This window comes from Amblyomma americanum, chromosome 8 (assembly GCF_052857255.1).
Source record: "Amblyomma americanum isolate KBUSLIRL-KWMA chromosome 8, ASM5285725v1, whole genome shotgun sequence".
NCBI classification, from domain to species: domain Eukaryota; kingdom Metazoa; phylum Arthropoda; class Arachnida; order Ixodida; family Ixodidae; genus Amblyomma; species Amblyomma americanum.
In genome coordinates this window covers 19,110,716-19,138,420 of record NC_135504.1, presented here as the reverse complement: position 1 = coordinate 19,138,420, position 27,705 = coordinate 19,110,716, and the positions used below count along the sequence as shown (strand labels likewise).

At 44.0% G+C, this 27,705-nt stretch overlaps 1 protein-coding gene across 1 annotated transcript; it reads right to left on the bottom strand.

The window, feature by feature from the left end:
* Positions 1-27,378, bottom strand: LOC144101026 (DNA-directed RNA polymerase III subunit RPC5-like). The gene is made up of 17 exons (XM_077634023.1): positions 27,280-27,378; positions 27,029-27,138; positions 24,921-25,049; positions 23,333-23,457; positions 20,146-20,228; positions 17,708-17,806; positions 16,525-16,688; positions 15,106-15,224; positions 13,541-13,641; positions 11,795-11,915; positions 9,848-9,929; positions 8,354-8,413; positions 7,708-7,808; positions 6,521-6,618; positions 3,437-3,624; positions 1,666-1,780; positions 1-168 (listed from the first exon to the last, which is right to left on the bottom strand). The coding sequence occupies exons 2-16, from the start codon at positions 27,089-27,091 to the stop codon at positions 1,727-1,729; spliced, it is 1,587 nt and encodes a 528-aa protein (XP_077490149.1). The 5' UTR covers positions 27,092-27,138; positions 27,280-27,378; the 3' UTR covers positions 1-168; positions 1,666-1,726.
* Between the last annotated feature and the right edge of the window lie 327 nt (positions 27,379-27,705).

Genomic DNA, 27,705 nt, shown 5'->3' with positions numbered 1-27,705 from the left:
TGCAGTAATAAACACTCTTTATTGCTTGGCCCTGAATAATTAGGGCCATGCAGTTCCCAGAGAACACTCTTCTATATAACAGAAGATATTCACGTTCCCAGAATGAAACGCACAATAAATTAGAAAAGATGCTTGTTGTTGTTGATGAGACAGATGATGTGGGTTACCCTGTAAAGATAAAAAAGAAAACAACAGTAGTTAAAGGAAAGCCATTACAACAATTAAGAATGAAAGGTGCCACTGCCAGTAGCCGCATTGAAACTACTGACCTTCGCTGTATAGTTACTTTACTTGTCACATAATCCCATAACTGAATGTGTGAGTCTGGCATTGACACAAAGTGATCTAGCCATCCAGTCTGTGAAGTTCAGTCCAAACAGAAAAAAACGAAAGATGCATCAAATGCCGACGAGGCCACCAACCTTTGTGCTGTGGTGAGGATTATTCCAGTGACAGGAGGAGATAACTAGCGTTACTTTCAGTAACCGCACCTTATCTCACAAAGTTGTATTAAATTGTCAAAATAAAGGATTAGCATCATTATTACGTCTGACATACTCATACCACAGGTAACACACGCAAGTGCATGCGAGTGTATGGAGTGCTTTCCCCTTACTGCCTGTACCTTGCTTTAATTTCAACGTTCATGCATGCCTTTAACTTCACAACTGCGCACTTTTTAAGGGGGGATGTGGCAATTAAAATCTTTTTCGTTATTTATGAAAGAAATGTAACCATATTTGGTACAGGCGTAACTTTTTATGCTGTACAGTATACATAACTGCGTTTAATTTCAAGCTAGCTCTTATAGTTGCTGAGTTATTACAGTTAACACCCTCCTAAAGTAACCCTTGTGGCGTTAAATAATTAAGCACAAAGTGCACAAGTTTCTTATGTCAGCATGTTCGCAAAGCCCTGTTTTGTGTAATAAAGCAATTAATTCTTTTTTTAAATCCTCAGTACTCAGGCAAATAAAAGTTAATCTACAGCATGCATATTAGGTCCATGAAACCTTTCTTACAAAGATACCTTTAAAAAACTATAACAAGTGTTGTATAAAAAAATCGACAGCTTTACTGCACTCCTCAATGCCTCAGGATTCATGCGCAACAGAATCGCTCTACTGTGATTCGTTCAAAAATGAAGAAGGGGTGAGTGGTAGCAACTGCACAAAAAGCGGCAGCTTAGAAAATCAGCCTCAAAAGTTTATTCCCGTGTCTGCCGCATTCATCAACTTGTGTGCTTTTGCTTTTCGTCAGAGATATGCAGCATGCAGGTGCTGGTGCTTCATCGTCGGAAACCCGTGGAAGCCGCAACGCACCGCACCGTCAGAAGTGTGATCCAATCAGAATTTCCGACCAGCACACATAAAAGAAAACATTGTTTTCTAAGTTTGTACTACACATTTCACTATAAGTATTCGTCATGAGACAGGTGATGACACGAGGTTTACGGAAAAAAACTAAAAAAAATTTTTTATCAAAATTGCCCATTTTATTCCCTGCAATAAGTATCGAATATGGTTTGGTTGTTTACCATCACTATAATAGAGAGAATGAACATCCTGTTCTATCCCATAAAACAGACAAAAAAGAGAGCTGGACACAAGAACCACTCGAACAGACAGCTACCAAGGAACAAAGACAGTTTGTCGCAAGCACTAACCTTTCACTTGTGCGAACAGTGGCGGCTCCAAATGAATTCATGATGAGTAGCTGGCCATTTGTCATTGAGCTAACCTTGCATTAGCTGCTGCGGATGACCTAGATGTCTTAGTCACCTGTGGGAAAAGAGTCACGCAAAAATTTCTGACATGCAGGAGTGCCAAAATGCCCAACACTGCATGCTCTAAGTAAACAAGATAGAATAATTCGGATATCCGGATAATTTGGACTGCGAGCGCAATTCTGGCCAACACCCATGCAAGTCTATGGAGTCCAGCGCTGGTTAATTCAGACACTGGTGAGTTTGGACTTGTTGATTCAGACGGACTCCCAATGGGGAGCCGCAATGATATATGACCAGCATGGCCAGCAATCATCCAAACAGCCTTTCTCAACCCTGAATCACATGGTGCAGCACTGCCCCGAACCCCTCTGACACGCGTGCAACGGCAGACGTGACGACAATCGCAGGGCAGGCGCCAGAAATTAGTCCAGCCGTATAGTTTCAGTTTCCCTTTTCTGAGCTTCATGCCATCTCAAGCCGACTATCGATTGCACAAAGGCCGGCCAGAAGCGCAGCTGTGCACCGTGTCGGACGATGACCCTTGCTTTTTGTTTCCTTTCGGAAAGCGTCTAGGCATGGAGCTGACATGTTTGCTTTCATCCATGTGGCCCCCAAGTTGCTCCAGTGTGCTTGTCAAACGCTGTTTGCCATTTGTGCAATGGGGCGTCCTCACATGCAGCACCATCGTTTGTGAGGGGACTCCACTGCTCATGTTTTGCACCATGAAAGAGGCCGCGGAAGCCTTTAAAGAACCACCGAGGACCATTTCATCCAATTAAATATTGTCCTGAGCAAGTATTGTTTCTCTACCTCTTTCCGGCTATGTTGACGTTTGTCCCGTAGCACAGCCGAGAAAACTGGATTTAAAAATCTTCGTGACAGTCAATTCAAACTCATGGTGCCCTTGCCGAAAATGATCAATTGCCACTGTTTTGAAGTGCATGGCAATGGTAGAGTAGATCCCCGAAATCCACAAAAAAAAAATAAATTGCTGCCAGCACACATGTTACTTACGAAATCAGCCAGAGATGGCAACACCTGTATTTGCTTTTTGGTCTTCTCTAGTTTGTCAAAGCTCAGTTTTCGACGAGAGCGGTCTCGCTGTGATCGGAATAACCATCGATACAGGCAAACTTCTATCTGTCGTCGATGCTCCTTTAACAGCGTGGAGCAGTTTTGCGTTGACATTCACAACATTGTGCGCAATGACTGACCAAACTGCAAAAACCTGGCATTGCCGCTCAGCTTTGTTACAAAAGCGTACGATCATCAATGAAGTTTTCACCAAATTTAAAAGCACTAGCATGTTGCAACTGGTTCTAGGCAGTTTTTTTATTGCCGCTCGCCAATCCAAACTTTCGCATGATTAGAAAATTTCTTGGGTGTCTTAAAGTTCGAATTAACAACGAGCCGTCTCTGTAGTTACTATTTTGTAATGAAACAGCCTGCTGCAGTAACTTCATCTCTGAACAAGAAGCAAATGACAGAACAGCAAAAAGATAAATATCCTCAATTCATGAATTTAGATTGAATATAACATTAGTAAATAACAACATTAAAAACATATTTAGATACCGCTCATTACTAGTAAAAATACAGAACTGCATGCCACTGAACGCATAAGAATGGATACACAGTTGTCCCATGAAGTGAAAAGCCATGCATGAAATGAAATTTATCGTTTTCAAACAAGCCTAGTTTGTGATACCTTTGTGGCTGGCCCAGCGGACTTTGACAGCACTGGACCGGGGTTCTTGGATGGCACGTCCTGCCCATTGGTCATGTGACCGCTGTCCGAGCCGCTGCCTTCGCTGGCAGTGGAGTCATTGCGCGAGCGCGCCCGCCTCTTCTGCTGCTTGCCTTTTGTGCCGGCTGGCGGTGACTGCATCACAACATCTGCACAAACCGACAATGCCCGCCCATCAGTCCCGTTGACCTAAATGTATTACGCGGCACTTGACTACATAATCCGCGACAGCTTTTCTAGGCGATGGAGCGAAAGCTACAGAGCCGGAACATGTCCCCTCTTCCTGGTTGCAGTTAATAGTTCTCTTAACATAATGTATACTGGAAATAATTTAGGCAGATTTGTGCACTAACTGAGAGCTTCCAAAGTTATGAGAACCATAGCAAAAAACAGTTTCTTTGATCGCAATGAATTTTCTAGGCACGGCCTGCTATGAGAAGCTCTCAAAGATGGCACCCGCTGCCCCAGTGCAAAGTAACCGCGGATAAACTAAACATAACAGAGGTCAAACGATTGGCAGAATGACACAGTTACAGGTGCTCTGCCCTCACAGCTTTGGCTTTATTGCCAAAAAAAAAAAGTTGGCATTGAGTGTCGTGATATATACATAACAGCAATGTCACACAGGCACTTTCAACCCTGGTCAAGCCCCATCCCAATACAGCAAAAGCTCATTAATTCGAACTCAAAGAGGACCGGAAAATTGTTCGAATTAAGCGAAGTTCGAATTATCGAATGGGCGCTAGAATGAGCGGTTATAGTGCCCCGCCGCGCGGGTAGAACCCAAAGCAGTCACATTTAGAATCGTTACCGCGAGCTAGGCACTACTACGTGGTTGTGGCGTGCATATTCTGAGAACTAAATTGATCCGCTCCTAAGGGCAAATGAAATACATTGATCGGCCAGTTATGCGCCAGAAACAAGTACTGGAATGCATTCGCGTGAGCAGCAAGCTTTAGTGCTGGAATATGTGAAGCTATTTATGCTCAAAAACATGTTTATTTACGGGGAAGGGCTGTCAAAATTAAAAGTAATCGGCAAAGTGCATTTGCTTGCGTTTCTTCTGCAGAGAATCCATCAGCATCATCTACAGCTTTCCCAAAGCTCCTGCACAACGCCAGAGTTCTCACTAACAGAGAAGTGGCGTGCTGCAACATCGAGCGCCAACGCTACTTACCGTAAAAACCGGAATATAGGTCGAACTTTTTTTAAAAAAAAACCATGGTGAAAAGTCGACCCCCATCTTATATACCGGTCATTGGCGGAAAAAATACGGAAGACTTGCAACAATGGGTGGCTGAAGTCAGCAGCCTCCATCACCATCGCCATCAGCAGCAGTGCCGCCATTTTGCGTTTCAGTAGATGCAAAGCGAAAGCTAACGGCAATTTACCGTCGCCTTCAAGAAAAACACGATTGAGTACGAGGAAGCTCACGGGAACCTGGCGGCACAGCGCGAATTTGGAGTATCCGAAAAGAGCATTCAGTACTGGCGGAGGCAGAGGCTGCGTATTACAACTTGCAGCAACCAGAAGAAAACATCATTTCGTGGGCAGACCGTAGTGTATCGAGAATAGGAAGGAAAAGTTGCGCTGCGAGCAAGATCGCTGCCTGTGACTGCCGAATGCATCCGCGTGAAAGCGGCAGAGATCGCGCGTGCCTCTAGACTCACGAGGGCGCAATTCAAAGGCTCGCCATCCTGGTTGCGGCGATTCATGAAGAGGAGGGCTTTGCTTTACGGCGCCGTACTTGCCTGTGCCAGAAACAAACACGCGGGCCGATTGGTGCGCGATATTGTTAAAAAATTTGCCGGGTGTACATACAAGCAGCATTTAAATGAAATTAAACACTGTCACCATTGTGCAATCTCTCGAGTCGCATTTGTTTCAAAGTAAGGATGTGACTTTGAAAAAGATCTTTTTCATTTTTAGAATTGGTTAGTTAGGGGGTCGACCTATATTCCGGTCCGACCTATAGTCCGGTTTTTACGGTATGTGCGCTTGGCGGTGGCATAGTCTCGTCGCCGCCGTCAGACTCATCACTGCCGGCTGTTCTCACCGCACGTGAGCCCTACGACGTCTGCTGGGAGCATGCAGCCTCAATTATATCGGCGTCACTCAAGGGCTCCAACATTTCCACGCTGCTGTCCACGTAGCTCACGCTCACGGCACTAACAAAATTCGTCATCACCTGAACCGCCATACTATGTTTTTTATACCAAGTGATCGTGACCGCGGCACAACAAAAACCTGGAACGGCTTGCGCTGTTGCATCAGTGGCGCAGGCGAGTGCTCCTCCAGCGAAAACTAGCTACGGCATGCACCGGAACGCGGGATCCAAGAGCCTCATGCAATTGGCTTTTTTTTTTTTTTCCATTGTTTTACATCTCTGGTAAATTTGGAGCATGTTTTACTCGCTATGGGTCAACTTCTATCTACGAGGAGCGGTGTAAGCCAAGGGCTCCTAGTTCGAATTAACCGTAGCGGACGCAGACTTGTTCCAATTATCGGGCGTTATCCCCCATTGAAATACGCAGGGCTGTGCCGGGACCCGGGCATCAGTTTATATTAACCATAAATTCGAATTAACCGAGTTTGAATTAACGAGCTTTTACTGCATAAGTATCAAGCACGTTCCATGTGTAATGCCCTGACACGTTGCCACTCAATTCCGATCGACAAATTGGCATCTCCATGCCAGGTGGTACTGAGTGCCCTTGTAGTCAACAAAAAAATGTAGAAAAAAACTGGGTTTCTAGTCACGTACTTGACTTTACCCAAATTTTTGCTTGGCTGAGTGGCTAATTGTGTTTATTTGTTTATTACTTTTAAGACTGAGTTTTATCTAAGCTTTGTCTGAAGAGTTGGGCAGCTTTGCGTCTTTTTGCGTTGTTTCTCGAAGACCAAAGGACTCGCTCTAATTCTCAATTTTATTATGGCACAACACTTCTTTGCCCATGTGCATGTGCCGCATTAACAGTGAGAGCGAGATTTCTGCACTTAAGCTTCACACGAACGCAGGGAGCGCGGCAAAGCTGAGTGTCGTACCTCCTTGGCCTTCCTGACGCGCCAGACGGAATGACTTTGACAGGAACTGCTGCTTGGCATCCCAGAGCATCTGCTGCCTCTGCACAACATCGGGATACCTGCATGCCGATCAACAGTGACCCAGTTAAGTAACGAACAAAACAGCACTGGGACAAAGCACACGTAAGAACCATAACAGCACCTTGAACCGCCTCTTTACATATAAAGGCTACAGTATATAGAACATTTGACTTTCACACACTACACCAACCCAGAAGCCGTAGGGCAATTATTTCGCCATATTTAAAATAGAACAGTTTTTTACATGGCCGTAGTAAAGTAGGCCTAGGGCTAGTATGACACAATAATTGCTACTCGATTCGATTCCTTTTTTTTTCCCTTTTCCCAATCTCTGCAATTGGATCAAGTGATGCCCCATTACTGCCATCGCTGATATTGAGCCAATGGCAAAGATGGAACGTGGGGCACGGCATCACTTAGGCCAAATGCAAAGAATATAAATAAATTAATTAATAGAAAACTGGAACTGAAAGTTGATTAATTACGTTATACCAGCAAAGCTGGATGGACCGGTCTGGTTCAGCCATCTCCTGGAACAAATGGGACAGCAACACAGTCACTTCTCCTCTGGTACGAGTTTCCTTTTCTTTGGCAGAGTGTGACAGCAGCCTAATCTGCTACTAAGCCCACGTTCAAAAGATTACAAGATGCAGTGACAAAACTATTTCTCTGCCCCACACACTGCCTGAAATATAAACAAACACTGTGCAGTTTCCCACCCAGCTGAGACTGTACGTAATGTAGGGTGGAAAATATTTTCCCACCAGAGCTGTGCTCCACAAATTTCCCCACTGAGGGTGCATACTTTTTGCTTCGCGGCACTCCTGTTGTTTTGTACACAAACTTTACCACACAACTGAAGGTGGGGATAGTCTTTGCATTTCGTCTTTTTTTTTTTTTGATGAAAGAAGGTGAAGGAATGAATGGCGCAAATACAACTACTGCCTTCCCCCCGGCGTACCCCCATGCCCCCTCCAAGAATGACCCAAAAACATGCCCCTGAGTCACTGTGAATACCAGTTCAAACGAATTCCCATCACATGTCTGACTTTGCAGCACAGGGCACAAGACATACTAATCATTCATTCCTTAGCTTCAGATATACTATCTGAACAGATGTGACTCACTTGGATATGAAGTCCCGATCAAAAGGCAGCAAAAACTCCCAGCCACCTGGCGTCGGCTTTGCAATCTCCTTCAGGAGCACTTTGACATCTTCTGGGGAAAGCTGAGAGAAATGAAAAGACAGTAAATAAAACTGAACACCTTGTCACCGAAGCTTTTCATTAGCATGGCCAGATGGTATTTAATCACACCAGCACTGTCAGCAAAATGCACAGAGACGAATTGCCACCTGCACTTGCTATATCAATGCATTCCAGAGTCCTGCATTACTGAATAAAAAAAAAAAATGTGGTGGGGCTTTAATGTAGTTAAACCTAGTAGACGTGCGCAAGCATGTTTAGTCTGGTCGGCTCATCGTTTTGCTATGCTGCGACGATAGCATAGCGCTCTCGTGCAGTGGCCAGCGAAGCTGATCTGTTCGCGCTGCCGCAGGTTCGAAACCCAATCGCGGCAATATTTATTTTATTTCTGCATGGGCCGTTGCCATGCAAGTTTGGCCAAGGTCACCCTCAAGGTCATCCTCCCATTGGCTGAAGCTTGTGCGACAACACTCCTCCGAACTAACCCAAGGTTACCAGAGTTGCTCCAAGGATTTACACAAGATTCTTGGTTGGGACTGTGTTAAAGTGCTCTCGCACTAAAACTCACCCTGACAGTCTCTGCAAACTTGGTTTGGGTCACGTGCCTGGACTGTGTGTACAGGAACAGCTGGAAAAGAAGAGGGAAGTGCAGATGGCTATGTGAACATTGCACCGGAAACCCGCTCGTTCCTTTGGGCTTTTCTTCTCTCCTGCACTGTAAACATGCTCTAAGACAGACACAATGGGACCACTTTGCTAATCACCTGCTGTTCTTGGGAATGCAGTAAATAGTTTGCGCTTTGCCCTTGCCCTGTTCCTGATCTGGTGCTATCTTGGCAAACAGAGTGCTGCAGATCAAAATAAACTGAGAACCAAGTACCAGAATTCATTGCCTTGTTAAAAAATTTCACTCTGTGAGAGATTCCTGTTTCATGGTAGAGCTTGTGCGCACCAAAGAGATTTGGTGGCGGCATACAGGTGAAGCTGTTGGTCACAGATGCAACAGCTTTAGGGTTAAGAGCCAACCAACCAACCACCCAAAAAATGCTGGGGTTCAACATGGCTTGAACCTAGATATACGAGCGAAAGCTCTGTTGAGCATGGTCTCCACTCTCTCAAATCAAATGTCAAGGTCAGATATCCAATGGTCATAGTCATATGATCCCGCCGTCATACTAGTACCATAGCTTGGGCCATACCACCACGCAGTTAAATTCGGATTGACCTTGTGAGGCATTGAAGGTCACTGTCGATGTGGAGCCCACTATCTCAAATAAAATGTCAACGGTCAAGGTCAGGTACCCATGGTCAAAGTCATATCATCACGTGGTTGGTAGTACTACCATAGCTTGGGCTATACCACCATGCAGTTAAGTACGGTTTGACCTTGTAAGGCATTGAAAGTCATTGTTACATCCACGTCGAAATCGGAAGTTGTACCCCGAGGAGTAGAGACTTTGCCCTAAAAGTCCATGTGCATCACCGAAAACATTACGCAGCACCATGTGAGATTACAAGTGAGCTACATGTGAGATTACGTGAGATCCTGGTATTGCTAACAGAAAAAGATAAGACCACAAGCAAGCAGCGATAAAGAGACAGCACAAGCAGGAGAAGATAACCAGTGGTCTGTTAGAAGAACAGAGTGCATTCGAGAAGAAAGGAAATGTAGCTGTAGGTGACTGAAAGTTGGATAGAGAAACGAGGTAAGAAAGTAGGCCAAGATATCGCGGCCACAGTTGGCACAGGGGATGGGTAACTGGAGAGCATTAGAAAGCTGAACGATGGTGATGATAAGTGAGAATTTTTTTTTAAGCGGAATTTCGAGGGAGTGATGAGAGTTTAAAATTTAAAACGCCTTGCTTAAGCGCTCCTCAGTTTGTAATCACCTTTCCAGCTACGTGCACCTGCTCACTTTGCTAGTGCGCATGAAGCAGTACAAATCTGATCCTTGTTGAAGGGGTATGAATGCAGACATCATTATCATCATGCATGAGGAATCAAGGCAGACGAGAGGACAAAAATTACCACACACAATTAAAAGCAACCGGCGCAGACTCACCAGAAAGTCACGAGCTCGGCACATAATCTCGGCTGGCACTCCTGTCCTGGGGCTGAAGCTGTCCTTTGGATAGAGGACTTCACTGCAGCAGTTAGGAGAACAAAAAAAATAAGAAAAGGCTTCAACCGAGTTTCAATAAGTTAGTCCCCTGGCCAGCTCTCTGTCGATAGAGATGTCTGACAAACGATTACCTTCTTTGAAAATTTCAGGCGTTTTTTTTTCACCATGTCATTGTCACTGCCGTGTCATTTTAGCCATGTTTGTGGCGTCAAACTCTTTCAACATTCTTCCATCGAGATTGTGCTTTGAGAATGTTCCTATGCAAAATTGTCTTGGAAGTTAAGTTAGATGGAGAAGAGCAAGTGCTGTTTCCTGTCATCTGAGTGTCATTACGTGATTGTTTTTTTTTTTTTTTTATGAATTTACCATCCACAAAGATCCACACATCGTAGACAAAAACCTGAAAGCAGTTTGGCTTGGCAGGGTCTGTGGCCCCTTACAGAGTTGTATATACGAACACATAAAAGCAAGGCATTTCTTGGCAACCACAGCAGTTGAACAACATAAGCAACACGATAGTCAGACCCCACTACAACAAATGACTCTTCAGAGAAATTTTCGCCACAATGAAGTATATTTCCGATTCCCCGTCAGCAAACCATATAACGCTATGCAATTATCCCCCCCCCCCCAACGAACCATTTTCGGGGCGAGGCTCCACTTCAACAAATTGTTTCCAAGCAGGAAGCTGATTTTTGTGTTTTTGTGCATCCATATATGTGGCCGTATCTCGTTAAGTTTCACCAAAAATGGCTGCTGATGTCAGTTTGCAGTTTCGACAGCGCAGCTGACAGTGCCTGCGGAACCGGCTTTTTCGCTCGCTTTGCTAAACAAGGCATAACAGAAATCAGTTCTGCATTTATTTCAGTGTAGAGTTACAGTGTCGACAGTAACAGCTGGCAAATTTAAGGTTTTATGATAAGCGGTGGCTAGTTCCAAAGCACCTTTTCTGAGGCTTGGCTTCATTGCAGAGCCCATTAGGCCTAGCAACCCAGCGCAAGAAGCGTGTGATGATTCACTGTCACCCTGCAAGAAGCCTGACGCCGGTTACAGTACATTGTAGTCTAGCTTCTAAGCTGCAGGTGAGCACTAAAATAACAATTTGTTTTTCCCTCTCTGGTGAACCCGAGCACTGACCTAGCACAGGCACATTGCTGAGTAAACAGCAGTGTAAGAGTGGTTCTAGGCAAGGCTCAACAGAAAGAAACGTCGCAGGTACGTTTGCACCATGCGTCGTACAACAACTTTGAAGAATCGGAGCAACTGCATTTACGGCACGTCATTCAAAGCATTGACTCTTAGGTGCATGTGATCCCTATTTAACGTGCAGTAATGAGAGGACACGCGCCCTGGTCCAAGCCAAAATTCTTCGAGGCAGCGTTGTCTCAGCAAGGATTCTTGCAAAACAAAAGCAGGGGCAGTTCTAAAACATGTGTGGAAGAAAAATGTGCGTTTTGATAGCAAATGCAGCGGGCGCATTTACTGCTTAATACATCCATTGTCTGAGATTTCCGAAGTACCATGAAAATCGCACCACGGCGCTAATTTCGAAAAGGTGGGGGACAGAGCTGGCAGGTTTTTGGAAAAGAAACATTCTTCATGAACTATTCAGTCCAATCTGACAATGTTCTGGCCTGATTTCAAGGCAACGAAACTCAGCGAAATTTTGCTGTGCTGGGATCCGACTGTACACCTATAGTCTTCAACTTCGTGTTACAAAAGTAACACAAACTTTGTACTTTAGTCAGCTGCTAATGACCTGCTCCCCAATGTACATGGATTCTAGCACAGCAAATACGAGGTGTAAAGAAGCACCTTCCAAGATGCTCGCAGCATGTTTTCAACACTGCACTAGATTCAGGTTTCTTTTTTTTTTTAATAGCTTACCTTTTAACCACCCAGCAGCCCTGTATGAGCACCGCCACCTGCTGAAGGAACCGGACAACAGATGTGGGATCCGACTTGGGAGGTAACACCGACATGAGCTTTGCAAAGTCCACAACCTTGGCTGGAAAAAAAGAAAATCGTGCGAACTAAGCTCATCCCTCGACAATGCAAACAAAATTATGCTGCATCAAATGCACCTTGGCGCTCAGATACAGTTCTCTCTCGATAATTCAACTCAAAGGCAAGTGAAAAATTTAAGGGGAGACGCGGGTCTTGAAATGGTAAAAAAAAAAATGCGAAAATTTCTATCTTTTGAGAAATGCCATATTCGAGTTCAATATACTCTAAAGTACCTTTCAACAAAGTTCCGACATATTTGATGCCTCCGAAGTGCCAAAATGGTGATTTTGAAGCAAAATGCAGTACAACTTTGCGCCTGTCATTTCCCGCAAATGCGTACCCGATGGCCACCATCTGCTAGTAAGTCTTGCTCAAAGGCTGGCGCTCTTCCCTACATCCTGGTACAACTCACTATTGTGAAATCCTCTCCGAATGTCCGCATGCTGCCATTTTTTAGGCATCTACAAAGACCTCCAAACGGCTGTCACGTACACTTCAAATGAAATTTTCTCAATTTAGTGTTTTTTGCCAACATACTAGCCTTACGGAAGTTTTCATTAGGTTTTTATGGTGCAATTTCAATTAACCTTATACCTATAAATTCAGAAAGAACTAAACTGTGGAGCTATGCTGTATTATATGGCTGAGTCAAACACATCAAATTCTGTGAACAATAATGTTACCTAATTATATTTCGTAATTATGGTGTTTTGACATCATTGAACCTGTTTTATATGATGATGTACCTCAATAGCAAAATAATGAAAAAATAGCTCTGCATGGCAGGCCTTTGGCTAGAGCTACATTTCAATCAAAACTAAGAAATACTGGGGGAAAGTGTAACCAATGGCTTCAGATATTTTCCCACATTACGGGAACTAATTGCGATATACTGAAACTAATTATATTTTTGAAAACAGGAGGATGAAATACGTACACATACAAATTTCATTTCTAAGACCTGCGTCTCCCCTTACCTTATGCTGAGTTTATTTCGGATAAACAAAACCCATTTTAGCACACGTGTTGACAGGCCCAAACCTACTCTATAAGCAAACCAGAAGTTCAAAAACATTAAGCAAGTTAGCATTAACAAGATTTCACTGCACCAACTCGATGAGATTAGTTTTCCGTGATTGCTACTGAATTTTGAGAAAAATCAAGGGTCAAAAATAAAACCGGGAAGCCGTCGTTAATACAAAGCCCACCACTAAGGCTAGCCTCAGTTGCTGCATACAGGGTAATAGTATGTCAAACTAACAGTTAAAAAATTAGCTGTTAGACTGTAGTTAACCACCCTGCTATTAACCTGCACAGGCTGTTTACCGACGTCTAGCACCAGTCACAAAACCACAGTGCGGAAAACATCTTGACTCAAGAAATATACTTTTAGATATCCCTAACAGACTTTGGTGAAACACTTGTCTATAGCTTAAGCATATGCTAACAATTAGCAGATTTTATTTTTCTCGTGCAATGTTTACAGAGTCATGCAAGCCAATTTAATAACTAGTGCAAAAAAGATAAGCATACTTGTAAAAGCCTTTTTAGGAAAAAATGCCCTGCTACAAAAACTCGGCAGAAGCCGGAGCTAGGAAGCAGACAAGAGAGAGAAATGAGCCGTACCACTAACGAGAATGGCTTTGATGTGATCCTGAAGCGGAAGGTTGCTCAGCGCATGCATCGAGATTTCCTTTGTAACTCTCAAGGGTGCTTTGCTGTCGGTGCTGAAAGAAGGCACAACAACATCAGAAAAGGGGCCTCCAGTTCTATATTTAGAAACACGCCAAGCACAGTGGATTTATACAATGGGGTCCAGATTCCCGCAGACCTGTCTGTACCCTGATGCGTTCGGTGTTTGGTGAAATGGCTCATCATCATCAGCCTGACCACGCCCACTGCAGGGTAAAGGCCACTCCCATGTCTCTCCAATTAACCCTGTCCTTTGCCACCGTATCCCGGCAAACTTCTTAATCTCATCCGCCCACCTAACTTTCTGCCGCCCCCTGCTACGCTTGCCTTCTCTTGGAATCCACTCGGTTACCCTTAACGACCATTGGTCATCTTACCTTTGCATTACATGCCCTGCCCAAGCCCATTTCTTCTTCTTGATTTCGACTATAGGACGTCATTAACCAGCGTTTGTTTCCTGATCCAATCTGCTCTCTTCTAGTCTCAACATCGTCTAACATGTGTTGCAGCGCGAACCACAAGAAGGGACGACGACAGACAGAGTGAAAAGAGCGCCGACTTCCAACTATTTATTTTCCTGATAGGCCACGCATTTATACACATTTGAACCTTCAGCAGGAAAGGGCAGGCAAAGCAATCAGCATGAAAGGCATAGGAGATTAGGACAATCACCATCGATCCAGAAACTTCAGCTCTTTCTTGGTTAGAACAACTGATGGCATGCTTACACACCTGTCCTCTGCACGAGCAATACCTATCAGGAAAATAAATAGTTGGAAGTCAGCGCTCTTTTCACTCTGTCTGTCGTCGTCCCTTCTTGTGGTTCGCGCTGCAACACATGTTAGATATGAACCAACTAGCCCGCCAAGCAACCATTCTCAACATCGTCTCTACCATTTTTCATTCCAGAGCCCACTGCACTGCCCTCAATATTTCTTTCAAACTATTTTGCTGAAAGGCTAAAATACAAATATTTATTGCTTTTTGCAGCGCTGCTCTTACCATTACCCGCTATAAGTCCTTTAATACTCACACGAGCTGCAGCACTTCGAAATTTGGCGCACCTCACAGGTTAAAATGAAATTTGCCATAGAATCGAACGACAGTACATCGTACTCGTATGTTAAATCGCACGTTAAAAGAATCCCGGGAGGTCAAAATATCCGGAGCCCTTCAATAGGCGTCCCTCATAGCCTGAGTCGCTTTAAGACGTTGAACCCCCCATAAACCATAAACCAATCACCTCCATGGAAATGCGACCACAGTGGCTAGGTTCCAATCCCACGACCTTGAGATTAACACCAAAGCCACTAAGCCACCATGGCGAGCCAATGAGCATCAAAACAATAAACATCGCCCAAGTACTATTTTCTGCTGCAATGAAAACTTCATTTATAATGCAGTTAACTGGTGCAGATTTCACTCCTTTGTTTGCTTTTTCTTTTTCGTCAAGTCGCCATCTTTACGTGACAAGAAGAACCATGCAGAGGCTGGCACACCTTGGCTTTTCGAGGACGAGGTCCTTAAAGTAGTCCTGTATCGTCTTGGGCAGCTCCGACTCGTCCCGGTCCATTTGTGGGCAGACCAGCATTGACCGCTCAATGCCCGACCTTTCAGACTGCAAGAAGACGGAACAGTCCAAAATGAACAAACAACTAAGCAAGCTCACTTACTAAGTGAAGTTGCTTAGCAGGCCACAAACACCTTCATACCCAGCAGAGGGCATGCGTTAGCAACAGAAAAGAATTTTACACAAGGCATCACAGTCAGAAGCCCTCCACCTCATGGTATAAGGAGCACAACAATCAAGTTCTATGCTTTGCTCGGGAGCCTGCGCTATAGACTACTGGCAAAAAGTGGAGGTTTAGCAAGTTACGCTTGGTTTGAAGTAGCGGCTATGTGAATATGTGCAAACCCTCTTTGGATATGCAACCGACATTGGCTTTGTTGAAGAATGAACCAGTAAGCCTGAACACTAAAGGCACGGTCCGAATCATTAAAATCATAGTTTTGAAACACAGTCCTTGTTTCCAAGAAAACGATGACTGTGTTTTCCCAATAGCTAAAGGTCCCGGTGCTGTGCAGAAAAAACATATTCAAGTTTGGGGCGTCCTAATAACACCTAAAAGAATAGGGAATCCTAACTTATCCTAAACAAAAAGTGTGCAATGATATCAAACACGGTCAAGTAAAATATTGTGCCCTTTAAAAAATTTATAACATAAAGTAAACATTCTGTGCATTCAGGATTTTACGCAGAGCTGCCATTTTGCTACAGCACTGTCGGTAAAGTTTTGTCCGTGAATAAGGAATGTCTGCAAACGCACTTCTGAATATCCGTGCCCCTTCGAAATTTAAAAACACACATGAGAATAGAAAAATTCAATGTGTAATGCTCTACTCCTATTCAAAATTTTCATAAATATCTGCACACTCCTACGCAGAAAAAAAATTCACACCAAACCACGCAATAGATTACACAATTTCTGTATTAATTATGCAATTTCAGGTCTTCATATATCCACATCATGACTCGACCCGGCTTTCAAGGCCCCAAACTTCTTTTCACCAATCGCTGTTACAAGAAGTTATATAAATAAATCAGCATACTCTAGGCACTTTAAAGAGCTCGCGCTTCCAAAAATATAAAGACACGCTCACCACAGCCATGCCATTTGGAGCCACAGCCATACCAGTGCTACCATTTAATAGAAGAGACATACATCTCACAATAATTCTACATGGCTTGTCGCAAAGGGTTTCAGATACCATAAGGTTGATTCATTCGTGGGACATGCTAACTCCTCAGCAGCGACCAAAACTGACACAAACAAGCTTCTGCACATATTGGTGGTACACCATGATCGCCGATGACAACGGCTGTGGTGATGGTGACGACGATGATGATAATGACTCACCCCAAAGTTGTGAAATGAAGCTTCGATCCAGGGCTCACTCTCCTGCTTTTGCTGTATGAAACGGAATGATTTCTCGCGGGCACGTTTGGAGCGGTCAGTCTCCTGTTGGGCAAACCGCATGGTAACTGCTTTCGGCTCGTCGACCTCTTCCTCTTGTTCGGTTGCTGCGCAGATCACAAGCCAGGAGGAAAACCTATGAGGCGGTTCTACAAGCTACGATGTGCGGTGTTTTGCTGCACTGCTAGCATTTTATCTGCATTTTAGTTTTTTGGAAAACATGACACTTATACAGAAAAACGCGGCATGCAATGTCCATGTCACCCCACCAAATTAGGTAAAACACACACACACGAAAGAAAATTCAAGGTACAAAAAAGTGGACGAGTTCACTCATTCTGCTAAGACTTGTTGTATGCTACCCCAACAGCGCCACATTCGTGCTGTCACTGTTATCAAAAAACCCAGCTCACACACATCTGCCTCTCTGTTAATACTACAAAAGGCTTTTATGGCGTCCTGCACAACTTGATCCTTGTGGCGTTAGAACTGTGTTGCCTCAAAATCAATGTATCTGTTCTTCCTTCTCCATTTATTTATTTATTTATTTATTTATTCGGATACCCACAGCGCCACCAATGGCATTACAGTGGGGGGGGGGGGGGGGGGGGGTGTACAGAAGAAAGTGATGTACAGAAGATGCATCGGGACAGATGATCACGATAGACCACGAACAAGGAATTTACAAAGATGATGAGAATAAATCATTTGACATAATTGACACTACCTCTTCAGGGAGCCTATTGCAATCTTTTATAGACCTTGGGGAAAAAAGAATACTTTTATGCATATCTGTTCTATATGTAATTTCCTTTAATTTTAATGGATGATCACGACGTAGCAAAACGGTGTGGCGCATGAATATACAAGTCACGTGTATGCCAGTCTTGCAATGATAAATACTATGAAAAAATTTTAATCTCAAAGAATATCTGCGTTTTTCTAGCGACTGCCATCCCAGAGTTTGTTTTTTTAATGAAACGCTAAAATTCCTGCAATAATTATTAAAGAGACATATCGGACACCTAAACTTTGTACCCACTCTAGTTTATCTATACCTGCATTCTGTATTAGCTCACAATGCCTCCGCCCCACTGACAGTCAATGTTGTGAAAGCTCAGAGTACCTGCTTCAGCTGCCTTGACCTTCGCATCTGACTGGTCCAGGTATGGGAATGTTGGCGTCATCTGCACAATGGCACTGAGAGGGGACAAGTGAAGCTCACCTGCACATGAGAAAAAAACCCAGTTAAAAGGAGGATCACAGCAGACAGTGACAGCCCACCACGTCGGGCTGCAAAGAGCTGTTCTGGTGAAAAACTGCTCTTTATCTTAAAGGGACACTGAGGAGAAATTGAAGTTGCCTTGTATCGATAGAATACCAGCTCCTGATCACAAAAATGCCACTCTTACTGAAAACAAAGCTCTTGTAATGTAGAAAATAGCAAGAACCAAAATACAGGTATTGCCGCCACAGGCCAATCTCACAAGTACAAGCGTGATGACTTCCTAGGACAAGAGGCGCCACCTTGGAGGAATTTTCCTTACTTCATGGACGTGACGAATCTCTAAGGATTGCAAAGGAAGGTTGCACACCGCACCGCTAGCCGTCAGAAATCACGGAGTCTGCATTTACGTCACGATTCACGTCACTCCGTTGTGTGACGTCATAAGAGTTGCCATGGCGTCATAAGAGTTCCCCGAGTTTGAATCAGAGGGGCGGGAAAAACTTTTTCAAGTTCGAATCCAAATTTCTTTGAAACAAATGCATAGTTCGCGCCCGGACAAGCGGTAACAAAACCATGAAATGCCGAACTATCAGATTTTGCTAACAAAAAAAAATTGATAGAGTTCTCCTCAGTGTCCCTTTAAAAAGAACACACCACGCAGCTTTCAGATGAAATGAACTTAATCAGTGCTGTAGGTACAGCCTCATGCACTTATCCCATTAAGTGCTAGCAGACAGCACAGGACAAATGTCTAATCACAAGGTCATAGGAGCTTAATTAGAAATTTGAGGGGCAGGGAGAGTAGAATGCCGTACATACTTTGTTCCACAAGCCCTGATGCACCTTTACAAAATTAAGTGCACACTTTCTACACAATAATTTTCTGTCATTCAGTAGCAATTTAATACAAAATCCACCACCCTGGGCAGCACGTTTTTCAGCAGCGCCCACCAAACCACAGTCTCAATGTCCTTTACGGCTTAGGCCAACCAGGGCAACACTCTCTCGGGAAAGCAGGTCAAGGAGGGAATTATCGGTTACGAGATGCTACAATCATGACCTCAACTCAGTTTACTCAGGCAGTTTGAAAATAGGGTGCAAGAAAACTGAGTACATTCAAATCACTGGGATAAACAAAAGGTTGCCATGTACAATGCAGCAACAAGCCACATTGGCCTGTGCACTAAAGCAGTGCCACGGTTCATCAACTCAATGGTATGATATGATATGGTACAAGAGGTTAACATCCCGAAGCAACTCGGGTTATGAAGGATGCCACAGTGGAGCGCTCCGGAATAATTTCAACCACCTGGGGATCTTCAACATGCACCGACGGCACACAGAATGTTCCACGCAGTTCCCCTCAAATGGAGCATCATGACACACGAGAAATCAACTCTGGGTATGGTATGTGGTATTCAAAGGGCATTCAAAAGTTGGCCTGTATTGATATAGAGTATATCGCCTTACAGTCACAAAGAGACCACTCGCAACAAAACTAGAGCTTCTATAAGCTAGAAAAGACCTAAACGTGAAATACAGGTGTCACTGTCACTGGCCAATTTCGCATGCAAGATGCATGCATCGAGACCATTTTTGTGCGCAGATCTCAGAGACTACACACTACACCACCCTTCACTTCAAAACGGCAGCATCGCATCCTTTATGATAAGGACATTACGAGTTTGAGTCAATGGACAGGAAGATTTTTAAATCTAATTTTACCAGCAATGAACTGGTATACTCGCTCCCAGACAAACGTCAAAAGATGCGGAGAGAACCAAAGAATAAATTTTTATGGAGAGCAATAAGTGCATGAAGTTGTTCTAAGTGTCCCTTTAATGTAGTAATAATAGTAGTAGTTTATTATTACAAAAATACAAATGCGAAGGAAAAGGTGTCCCCAAAACTGCACCCCGGCTGTGAAGAATGCTGCAGTGGGAAGGCTCTGGATTGATGTACACCACTTACAGTTCATTACGTGCCCCGACATGGCACAGCACGTGCATGTTTTTGCATTTAGCCTCCATTGAAATACAGCCACCGCAGCCGGATTCTATCGTGCAATCTTGGGGTCAGTAGCCGAGCACCATTACCGCTTAGAGCGACTTCTGCGGGTGAAGAAATTGTCACCGTCGGATCTCGAGGACTAGAATGCAATGACACAAGATGACAATGCAAAACATTTTTTCTCAAATTCCTGTCCTTGTGCTGTTGAGATCCGGCATGTTTTAACCTTGTTCATGCTTCCACCTTCACCATCCCCGAATAAGAAGGCGAAAAACCTGAGAGGTATAAAGAAAAAACAAAGACAAACAAGCAAAAAGTGTTCCAACCTGGCCTCAAAACTCCCACGGCATAGTTCTCCGCAGGGCTCGACGACTTCGACGATGTCAGAATCTGCTTGTCCATCCTGGAGCTATTTTGTCCCAAGCGCGCACGAGGCAAAAAAAAAAAAGTGACGAAGGAATCAACGCTCGCGAACCAAAACGCAGTTTCGCATCACAACAATCGAAGAATGCATATTTTGAAAAAGAAAACATTTAAAACCCAGCGGGCACCCAGACAATGCCCAGCCTGGTATGCAATAGCACAAGGAGCCCGGGGTGGCGTTCTGGCAGTGTTGGAGGCGAGAATATGGGAAGATGATAAAGATGACAACATTCAGATCACTGCACAAGAGACTGGCTGTTTCACAAGTGGCATGTTTAGCTGCAGCAATGGCATAGAGTGGCCTACAGCACTGGCCAGCAGAACGCATCTTTATTTATTTGTTTATTTATTTTCTTCCACAGGATGTGACAACAGTCAACACAATATGCCTCAATGAGCTCCTTTTATGCCATCACATAACTCTTTTACTAGCACACTATCTTAAGCTTTTTCTTTCAGCTGCCTTCTATGTTGTGCATCTCTTTCTCACAAACAGCTGACAGCATGAATTATAGTGCCCTCTCGATAATTCAAATAGGACACTGAAAATGTGTTCAAGTTATGCAGAGTTCAAATTAGAGGAAGCCTTTTTAATACCACACTTGCTGTTTGTCAGACCAAAGCTAAGGCTAGAATAATCAATTTCGAATTAAGTGACTGTAACACTAACAGTCGGCCAGGCCAGTCCGAATTTGACGACAGCGCAGAAACCAACAAGGATGAAACAGGGAGTAGAAACTGTATGCACAACTCACTACTGAATTTTTTAACAAAGTAGATGCCTAAACTTAGTTGCATCCCAAAAGCCAAAGAACGCTATTTGGTGAACGGTGGGCTTTTCAACAAAAGTCAACTACCCATTAATGCAAAGCCAGAACTTGGAAAGGAAAAACTGCACAAAACAGACACAAATTTCAGGCGCATGCACACAAGATGAGTGCAGATTGTATGCACCAAATCCTCGTCTCTGTTTGGCTGCACAGTTTTTGTTCCTTAACTTTCATGCTGGACCAACTAGAACTAGCCCTCACCGATATTAACTGATTCACTTCCAAAGACAGCAATTCGCCATCCTCACTTTAAGGCATTCGCTTTAGATATGCACCAACAGATAGCGGTATATATGCTTTGCTGCTATATTCTGGATAGCAGTTTTCATGCCAGATGACACAACTTGCTCCTAGTTCCAAAAATGTGTTGTAGAAAAAAAATTTTCTTTCAGCTTCTTCTGAACACGAGCATGGCGTTTCAGAGGCACTGAAATTCATGTACTGTTTCCCTAAACTTTTAAATGATACTGAAAGGAAGAAACGTCTGTTGTTCAGCAAAGTGAGGATTAGTACCCTTGGACAGCGAGTCTGCCGCTTCAGATGCTGCTTGAACCCTGGCTTGACTCCTTTACATCAGCCACTTATTGTTTAAAAAAGCGACTGAAAAAGAATGCGGTAGACTAACAGGGAAGTTGATCTCGTCGAAAAGAGCGTTCACATGGTGGTGTTGTCGCGATACAAGAGCACCGCAAACCAGCTGTAGCTTCCTCTTAAATGCGTCCAGAGGCGTGTCAATGGCACCATTTCCATCGTTAAATACCTCCAAATGATGGCATGGCAGCAAGTATTTCGCGAACAATTGATGCGCAAAGCCCAGGCAAAAGCAGCGAGAGCTGTCGGGAGTGTGACAAGTGCCAATTTGCACTTCACACACCTGACTGCTTCCAAGATTTTTCGCACACAAGAAATATTTTACACACCCTAGATTTGCAACTGTCTTAAGAGCCGAATAAAATAACTTCTCGCATGCAACCTTTACAGCGCGAGTTGTTGCCAATTCTTTCCAGCAACTCGGGTCGCTCTGTGCCCTCACAGCCGGAACAGTGGAAGCGAATGGGTCAAGAATCCAATGACAGCTTAATAATTAATGCCGCCACACACCCAACCTTTTTTTGTCATCACAATCATCCGCCCGCTCACGTCCTCTGCAGGACAAAGACCTCCTCCATGGCTGTAAAATTAGCCCAGCCGAGGCCACCCTATACACAAAAATGTCTGTCTGAACACCTTACTCTCTGCTGTTCCAGATTAGGTTTCCCTTCCTTTTGCAGTCTACTTTTATTTCCTGCTCTCTCCATAACAAGTCCGGACCAAATCCATGTGCTCTCCTCTATCTCTACTGAGATATTATCACCAAGATTCCGTTCTCTAATCCAAACTGCTATCTCTCTGTCTCTTGACATTACCCGCATAACTTTCCACTCCATACCTCGTCACGACATATTCAATTCAATTTTAAAGGGGCTGTGAAGGGGGCTCTAATAAAGTTACGGCATGTCTGGGATATTAAAGCACGCCGCTTCACGAATAGTGCCCAGCAAGGATTTTTTAAATGCGCTTTGTAGAAGCTGAGTTATCTGCAGCTAAAATTTGAATTTCAGCGTCTTCGCGCCTTTCCCTCTCCTCTCGTCACTTTTTGCACGCTGGAAGGCAGGCGCTTCTTCGTTGACCCCCCTCAGGGAGCGGAGCTTCCCGACCCGCCGGAGATAAGCGGCTTATTGGCCGCAGCCAGTGTAGCTTCCTGATGTCCGAAAGAATCTAACCAATGGCCACCTCAAACCTTGTCTACGCAGATGCGGGGGACGAAGGAGGGTGCGACCATGAAAAAGTCGCCGGGAAGGGCTCGCCAACTTTGACGCGCGATTGTGGGTCGTCTGCTGCGTGTAGAAGAGTATTATTTGGCTCCGGTTTTCATGGCAACACAGTGCAGTGATTAAGTGAGTTAATGTGCTCTCCTCGGAAGACGTTTCAGGGCCCCTTTAAGCTTTTTTGTTACCCCAACTTCACATGCACTTTAACATACCTGACTAGGATAAATAGGGTGGCACTGCACTCAGAACCCAAGAACAGGCTGGTTGAAACATCAAATAGGCATCGTTGTTGTAAGCAACATGTATTCAATTAAACCGCACACTACTCAGTACATATTCTGGATAAGGACATTACAATAAAATAAGCGTCTCCTGTAAAACAGCTATAAAGCGATAAAACAGAGCTGAAGCAGTAAAAAAAAAAGCGATGGAAAGCGATGCGTCACTACCTTTCAAAGAACGGCTTCTGATCCCCCGATCTGCTACTGCTAAAGTCTGCATTGGCGGCAAACTGCTCCCCCCGCGCGGTGTCATAGCTTGGGTCTGAGGTGTTGAGGGCAAACTCCAGCTCTACCTGGAAAAAGACAGCGATGGTTAAGATGGCGGGTTGACCCGATCATTCTGGTGACCAGCGACCGGCTGACACCTCACGCCTTCTGAAAGAAATCTCGGCACTTGTTTCAGCGTCACGAAAATGAGAGCGCCTGGCACCGATTCTTTCGTGATAACAAAATGGACAACTTTCAGCACAGTTCGGGGTAAGAGGGTGGGCAACAGAAATATATAAATAAATATAAAAATAGTAAAACTATGACGAGCACATTGCCAGTGTAAACACAAGGTGTTAAGTTACTGACACAGCCATGCAACGTCACATGCGAGTTGATCGAAGTGCAGTTAAAAAAAAATGCATAACATTGGAATCACAGAACCAATCTAATTTTTATGCCATACTTCTTTTGCACTCCATGGCAAGCCAAACCTAAGAGGTCATACAGATGAACAATGTGCACAAAACATTCGACGAACCACATACACGGGAGAAACACAAGGACGTGTATGTGGTTCGTCGAATGTTTTGCGCACATCGTTCATCTGTATCACCATGCACCAACTAGGCCCAACATAAGTGTTATTGATGTTCTAAGAGGTCATCTTTTCTTTTTCCTGTTTTGAAATTGCCATGCATTCCTTGAAATGGTAGACACCAAATTTTTCTTTGCGTATTTCTGCTTTGGAATTAAGCATAAGACATTGGCAAACATGGATACTATGTTAAATTCACCTATTCTCAGCAAATAATTTACAATTGAATTTCCTCTCCCATACAGTTTCGATTTCGTTTTCAGTAGCCAAACGATGGTTCCGACATCACAAGTGAATATCAGATCACTTGAGGCACACGAAAACTGCAACAGCTCTTTGTCCAGTCATGCCATTCTGGCTTCTGGAGCAGTTTAGAGTAAAAGAGTTGACGTGAATTAAAAATAACAAGGCAACAATTATATTGCATGTTTTGTGTGACTCATGTGATCCCATACTAACTTGTAATGCTGCAACCATTGTTCGGTAGCCTAAAACTGAAAATACACACTAAAAAAAATTTAATTACAAATTATACATTGAGTGCTGAGATTTCCGCATGGTGATCTGTGTTTACACATGTTATACGCATCATTCTTAAGCAAAAATATACTAGGAAAATTTATTGCCTCGACCTCTTTTAAACGGTGAGAAAGATAAGAGCAACTATTAACATAACGGCACCGCATGTAAACAAGAGAAAACATCAAGCAACAAAATCCATTCATATAACCGCGCTAAACATTCAAGCAGTGCCTTTTTATGTGAATAGAAAGGAACAGCTACAGGATAGCATCACAATATTAGCTCATCACTCCTGGTTCTCAGAAACTACTAATTATTTCTTCCACACATCTTTCTCTCTCCCTCATTTCTGCCTTTATGTTTTCTCCATGTGACAGTGCACAAAGGAAATCTTTAAAAATTTGTGTCTAAGCAGTGCTGGCCAGGTACCTTTTCCTGCTTTGGCTTGACCCTCGCTGCAACACACCGTTCTTCATTGTACGAACGACCGACTGACCGCTGTGGATACTGGAGAAGGTACAGGTTCTCGGCCAGAGCCTTCGATATGTACACATCCACCTGCAAAAAGAACAATGCAGCTAGACTGGATGTGTGTGGTGGCAAAACCGGTTAAGCACACCACGGGTGCAAACTTGTATGACAAAAACATTCGCCAAGGGATGTGGGGTGTAGACATGTTCCTGCCATACGACTGATGAGCACACTCCATCAAGACTTTTGAGTAAAATGTCATCCGTTATTTCATTGAGATACTGTTTGTGTGCAGAAGCTTTTCCACTGCTAGGCCTCATAAACATATGCGTATGGTGGACACGGCAAAATCAAAAACCAAAACTAATCACCTGTTGCTCACCGACAGATAACGCAAGAAACGGCGCTCGTTCTGATTTCAATTTGCCTGTACGGGTTTACATGCATGCATTACAGTTTACCGTGAAAGGGAAAAAGCTTTCATGCAAACTACCTCTGGGTGTATGCTGCCTGCTACACTTGAGTAAGCCTCATATTCAATGCAGATTGGAAAAAAGCAGTCACTGCGGTGACTTCCCCAGAAGTTTGAAACCTAGAACCATGCAACGCAGCACAAGACTAGTTTCAAGACCCATCTACAGCACAGCAGGCATCAACAATGTTACACACAGATGCGGAGCAACCAACTACACTAAATAGTGCTGCATTTTGCCTTGACAGGATTAGTTGTGCGCCTTTACACAAAACTTAGCAGTTGAGAACCATAGTTACGGAGAACCAATGCAGACATCAGCAAAGCTATGCATGCGTAGAGAAATCACCTAAGCTAATTAGTGCTGTAAACATGCCTAGACCACATCAGCAATCAGCTTTCCGTTTGTCCTTGCGGAAATTAAATAGGAGTCTATGTTGTTTGAATGTCTGTACTGCGTTAAAAGGCTACGCCAAGCTCCACTTCCTTTTTATCCAACTGAGAACACGGTTTACATTTCAAGGCGATCCATCAAGGAAGCAGTGTCAGTTTCTTCGAGTATAACCTGCGAGCTAAAATGATCCAAACTTTTGAATGCTTCAGCCGACAGAGTTTTTCCTCAACAAGTCCTGTTGACAGTGTTAACCATAAAAGTGTTCCTCTGACTGCTGCGCAGTCCACAATTACCGCAGATGTGATTCGGAATTCCTTTTTATCTAACCGGACAACTCCTGGAATGGAAATGGTACAAACGCGATGCGCTGACACCGTTTTCCTGGACAGAACGTAATGCAGTACGTCGCATGAGCAGCTATCTGGACAGCGCAATAGTAGCATTGAAGAGAAAATTTTGTATAACTGGCCAGAAGTTAATCCAGTAAGGGTTAAAACATTTTTTTTTTAAGACAGCAACAATTATCGCTTCTGTTAATAACCCTCCTGGTACGAAAAACAGCATGGCTATACAATCTTCCGAAAAGTTATTTTTAAAAAATGTAATATCGACTGAACGCTGGACAGCCCGGCTGATTGATATACAAGCGTTTAAACTTGCTTGTCTAATAACAGCACGAATGCGCGCTAACCTGAAGGGCCATTTCATCTCGCAGACACACGTGCAAACGCGTTCTCAGCGTTGTTATCGAAAAGCAACATGCACACACATCTCGATACAGCATGACATTTAATTTCGATTACGTTGCTAAAGGTGTCAGGTTAAACTGATCACAAAACGAAGAGTGCGGTTTTTAACAGCCCCTGCGTGCGTCGCGAACGCGTGGTTCCTCTACTTGCCTACTGAACCCTACGCGCCATGACGCTGGAGCCTGAAATTTTATTTACCGAAACAACTAGTCTCGTCAGGTTACTTTCTAACACGAACATCAATCTTAGTTGTCGCAAAGCCAGAAAAACCTTAGATGGATATCCCAACACTCGAACTCGCGCAAGAGCACCACTGCCATGTGTCACAGTATGCATCACTGGCGTAATCAGCACCACGTCTGTTCGTAGAATTCGCCAGTTGGAGAGATTGTGCGAGCATTGCTTGCGGTAAAGAAGGGCGCAGATAGGATAATTAGAATAATTACAGTACCTCTTGAACGACAGTGTCGTCATCTTCACTGTTCGCGGCAGTAGCAGCCATGGAAGCCGCCATACTGACCGGTCACGGGTTGCTGGACGGCATACAGCGTTCTTCTAAGCCTGGCGGAAGTGAGGATTAGCGCGTGCACGTTATCACTATCTTGGGCGATTTTCCTACCCTCTCCGGACAATAAGAAGCGATTAGATGTATCAATAAATTGATAAATTTTGAAGTAAAAAAGTACAAGCGCAAAAGTTTGCCTGCGCCCATCGGTGAAGACAACGTAGAAACTGCGTTCAGGTGAATAGCCACCCGATTCTTGGCCGATCCCCCAGTGTGGGTATGTGCAATCTTTTGATAGGCTAACAACAACAACACCACTCTCGACTGGCGGATAAACCAAGGCGGATTTAGATAAACCTGCAGTGAAGCTCCGCCCACATTTAGGGCCGGCGCACAGAATTCTTCCACGACAAAAAAGTAGTCCGTTGATAAAACTTCTCTCTTCACCTAAACAAGATGCTTATCACGAGAAAAAAGTTCGCTGCAGAATTTTGATACCTGGCTTGTTTAATAAAGTCAAACATTAAAAGCTGATTTACTTTTGAGACTTCATAGCGGAGTAATACGGTAATCCGCGGATCGTGGCCCAGTGTTAACTGCCGTCTTTCAAGTTGTATCCTGCT

What these genes read in the sequence shown, in the direction of transcription:
- LOC144101026 (XM_077634023.1), bottom strand. Translation starts at nt 27,091, where the DNA reads ATGGCGGCTTCCATGGCTGCTACTGCCGCGAACAGTGAAGATGACGAC. An exon ending in CTCGTCCTCGAAAAGCCAAG is followed by an intron (nt 13,642 to 15,105) that starts GTGTGCCAGCCT and finishes GCCTTCTTTCAG; the next exon opens with CACCGACAGCAAAGCACCCT. An exon ending in GGCTGCTGGGTGGTTAAAAG is followed by an intron (nt 9,930 to 11,794) that starts GTAAGCTATTAA and finishes TAACTGCTGCAG; the next exon opens with TGAAGTCCTCTATCCAAAGG.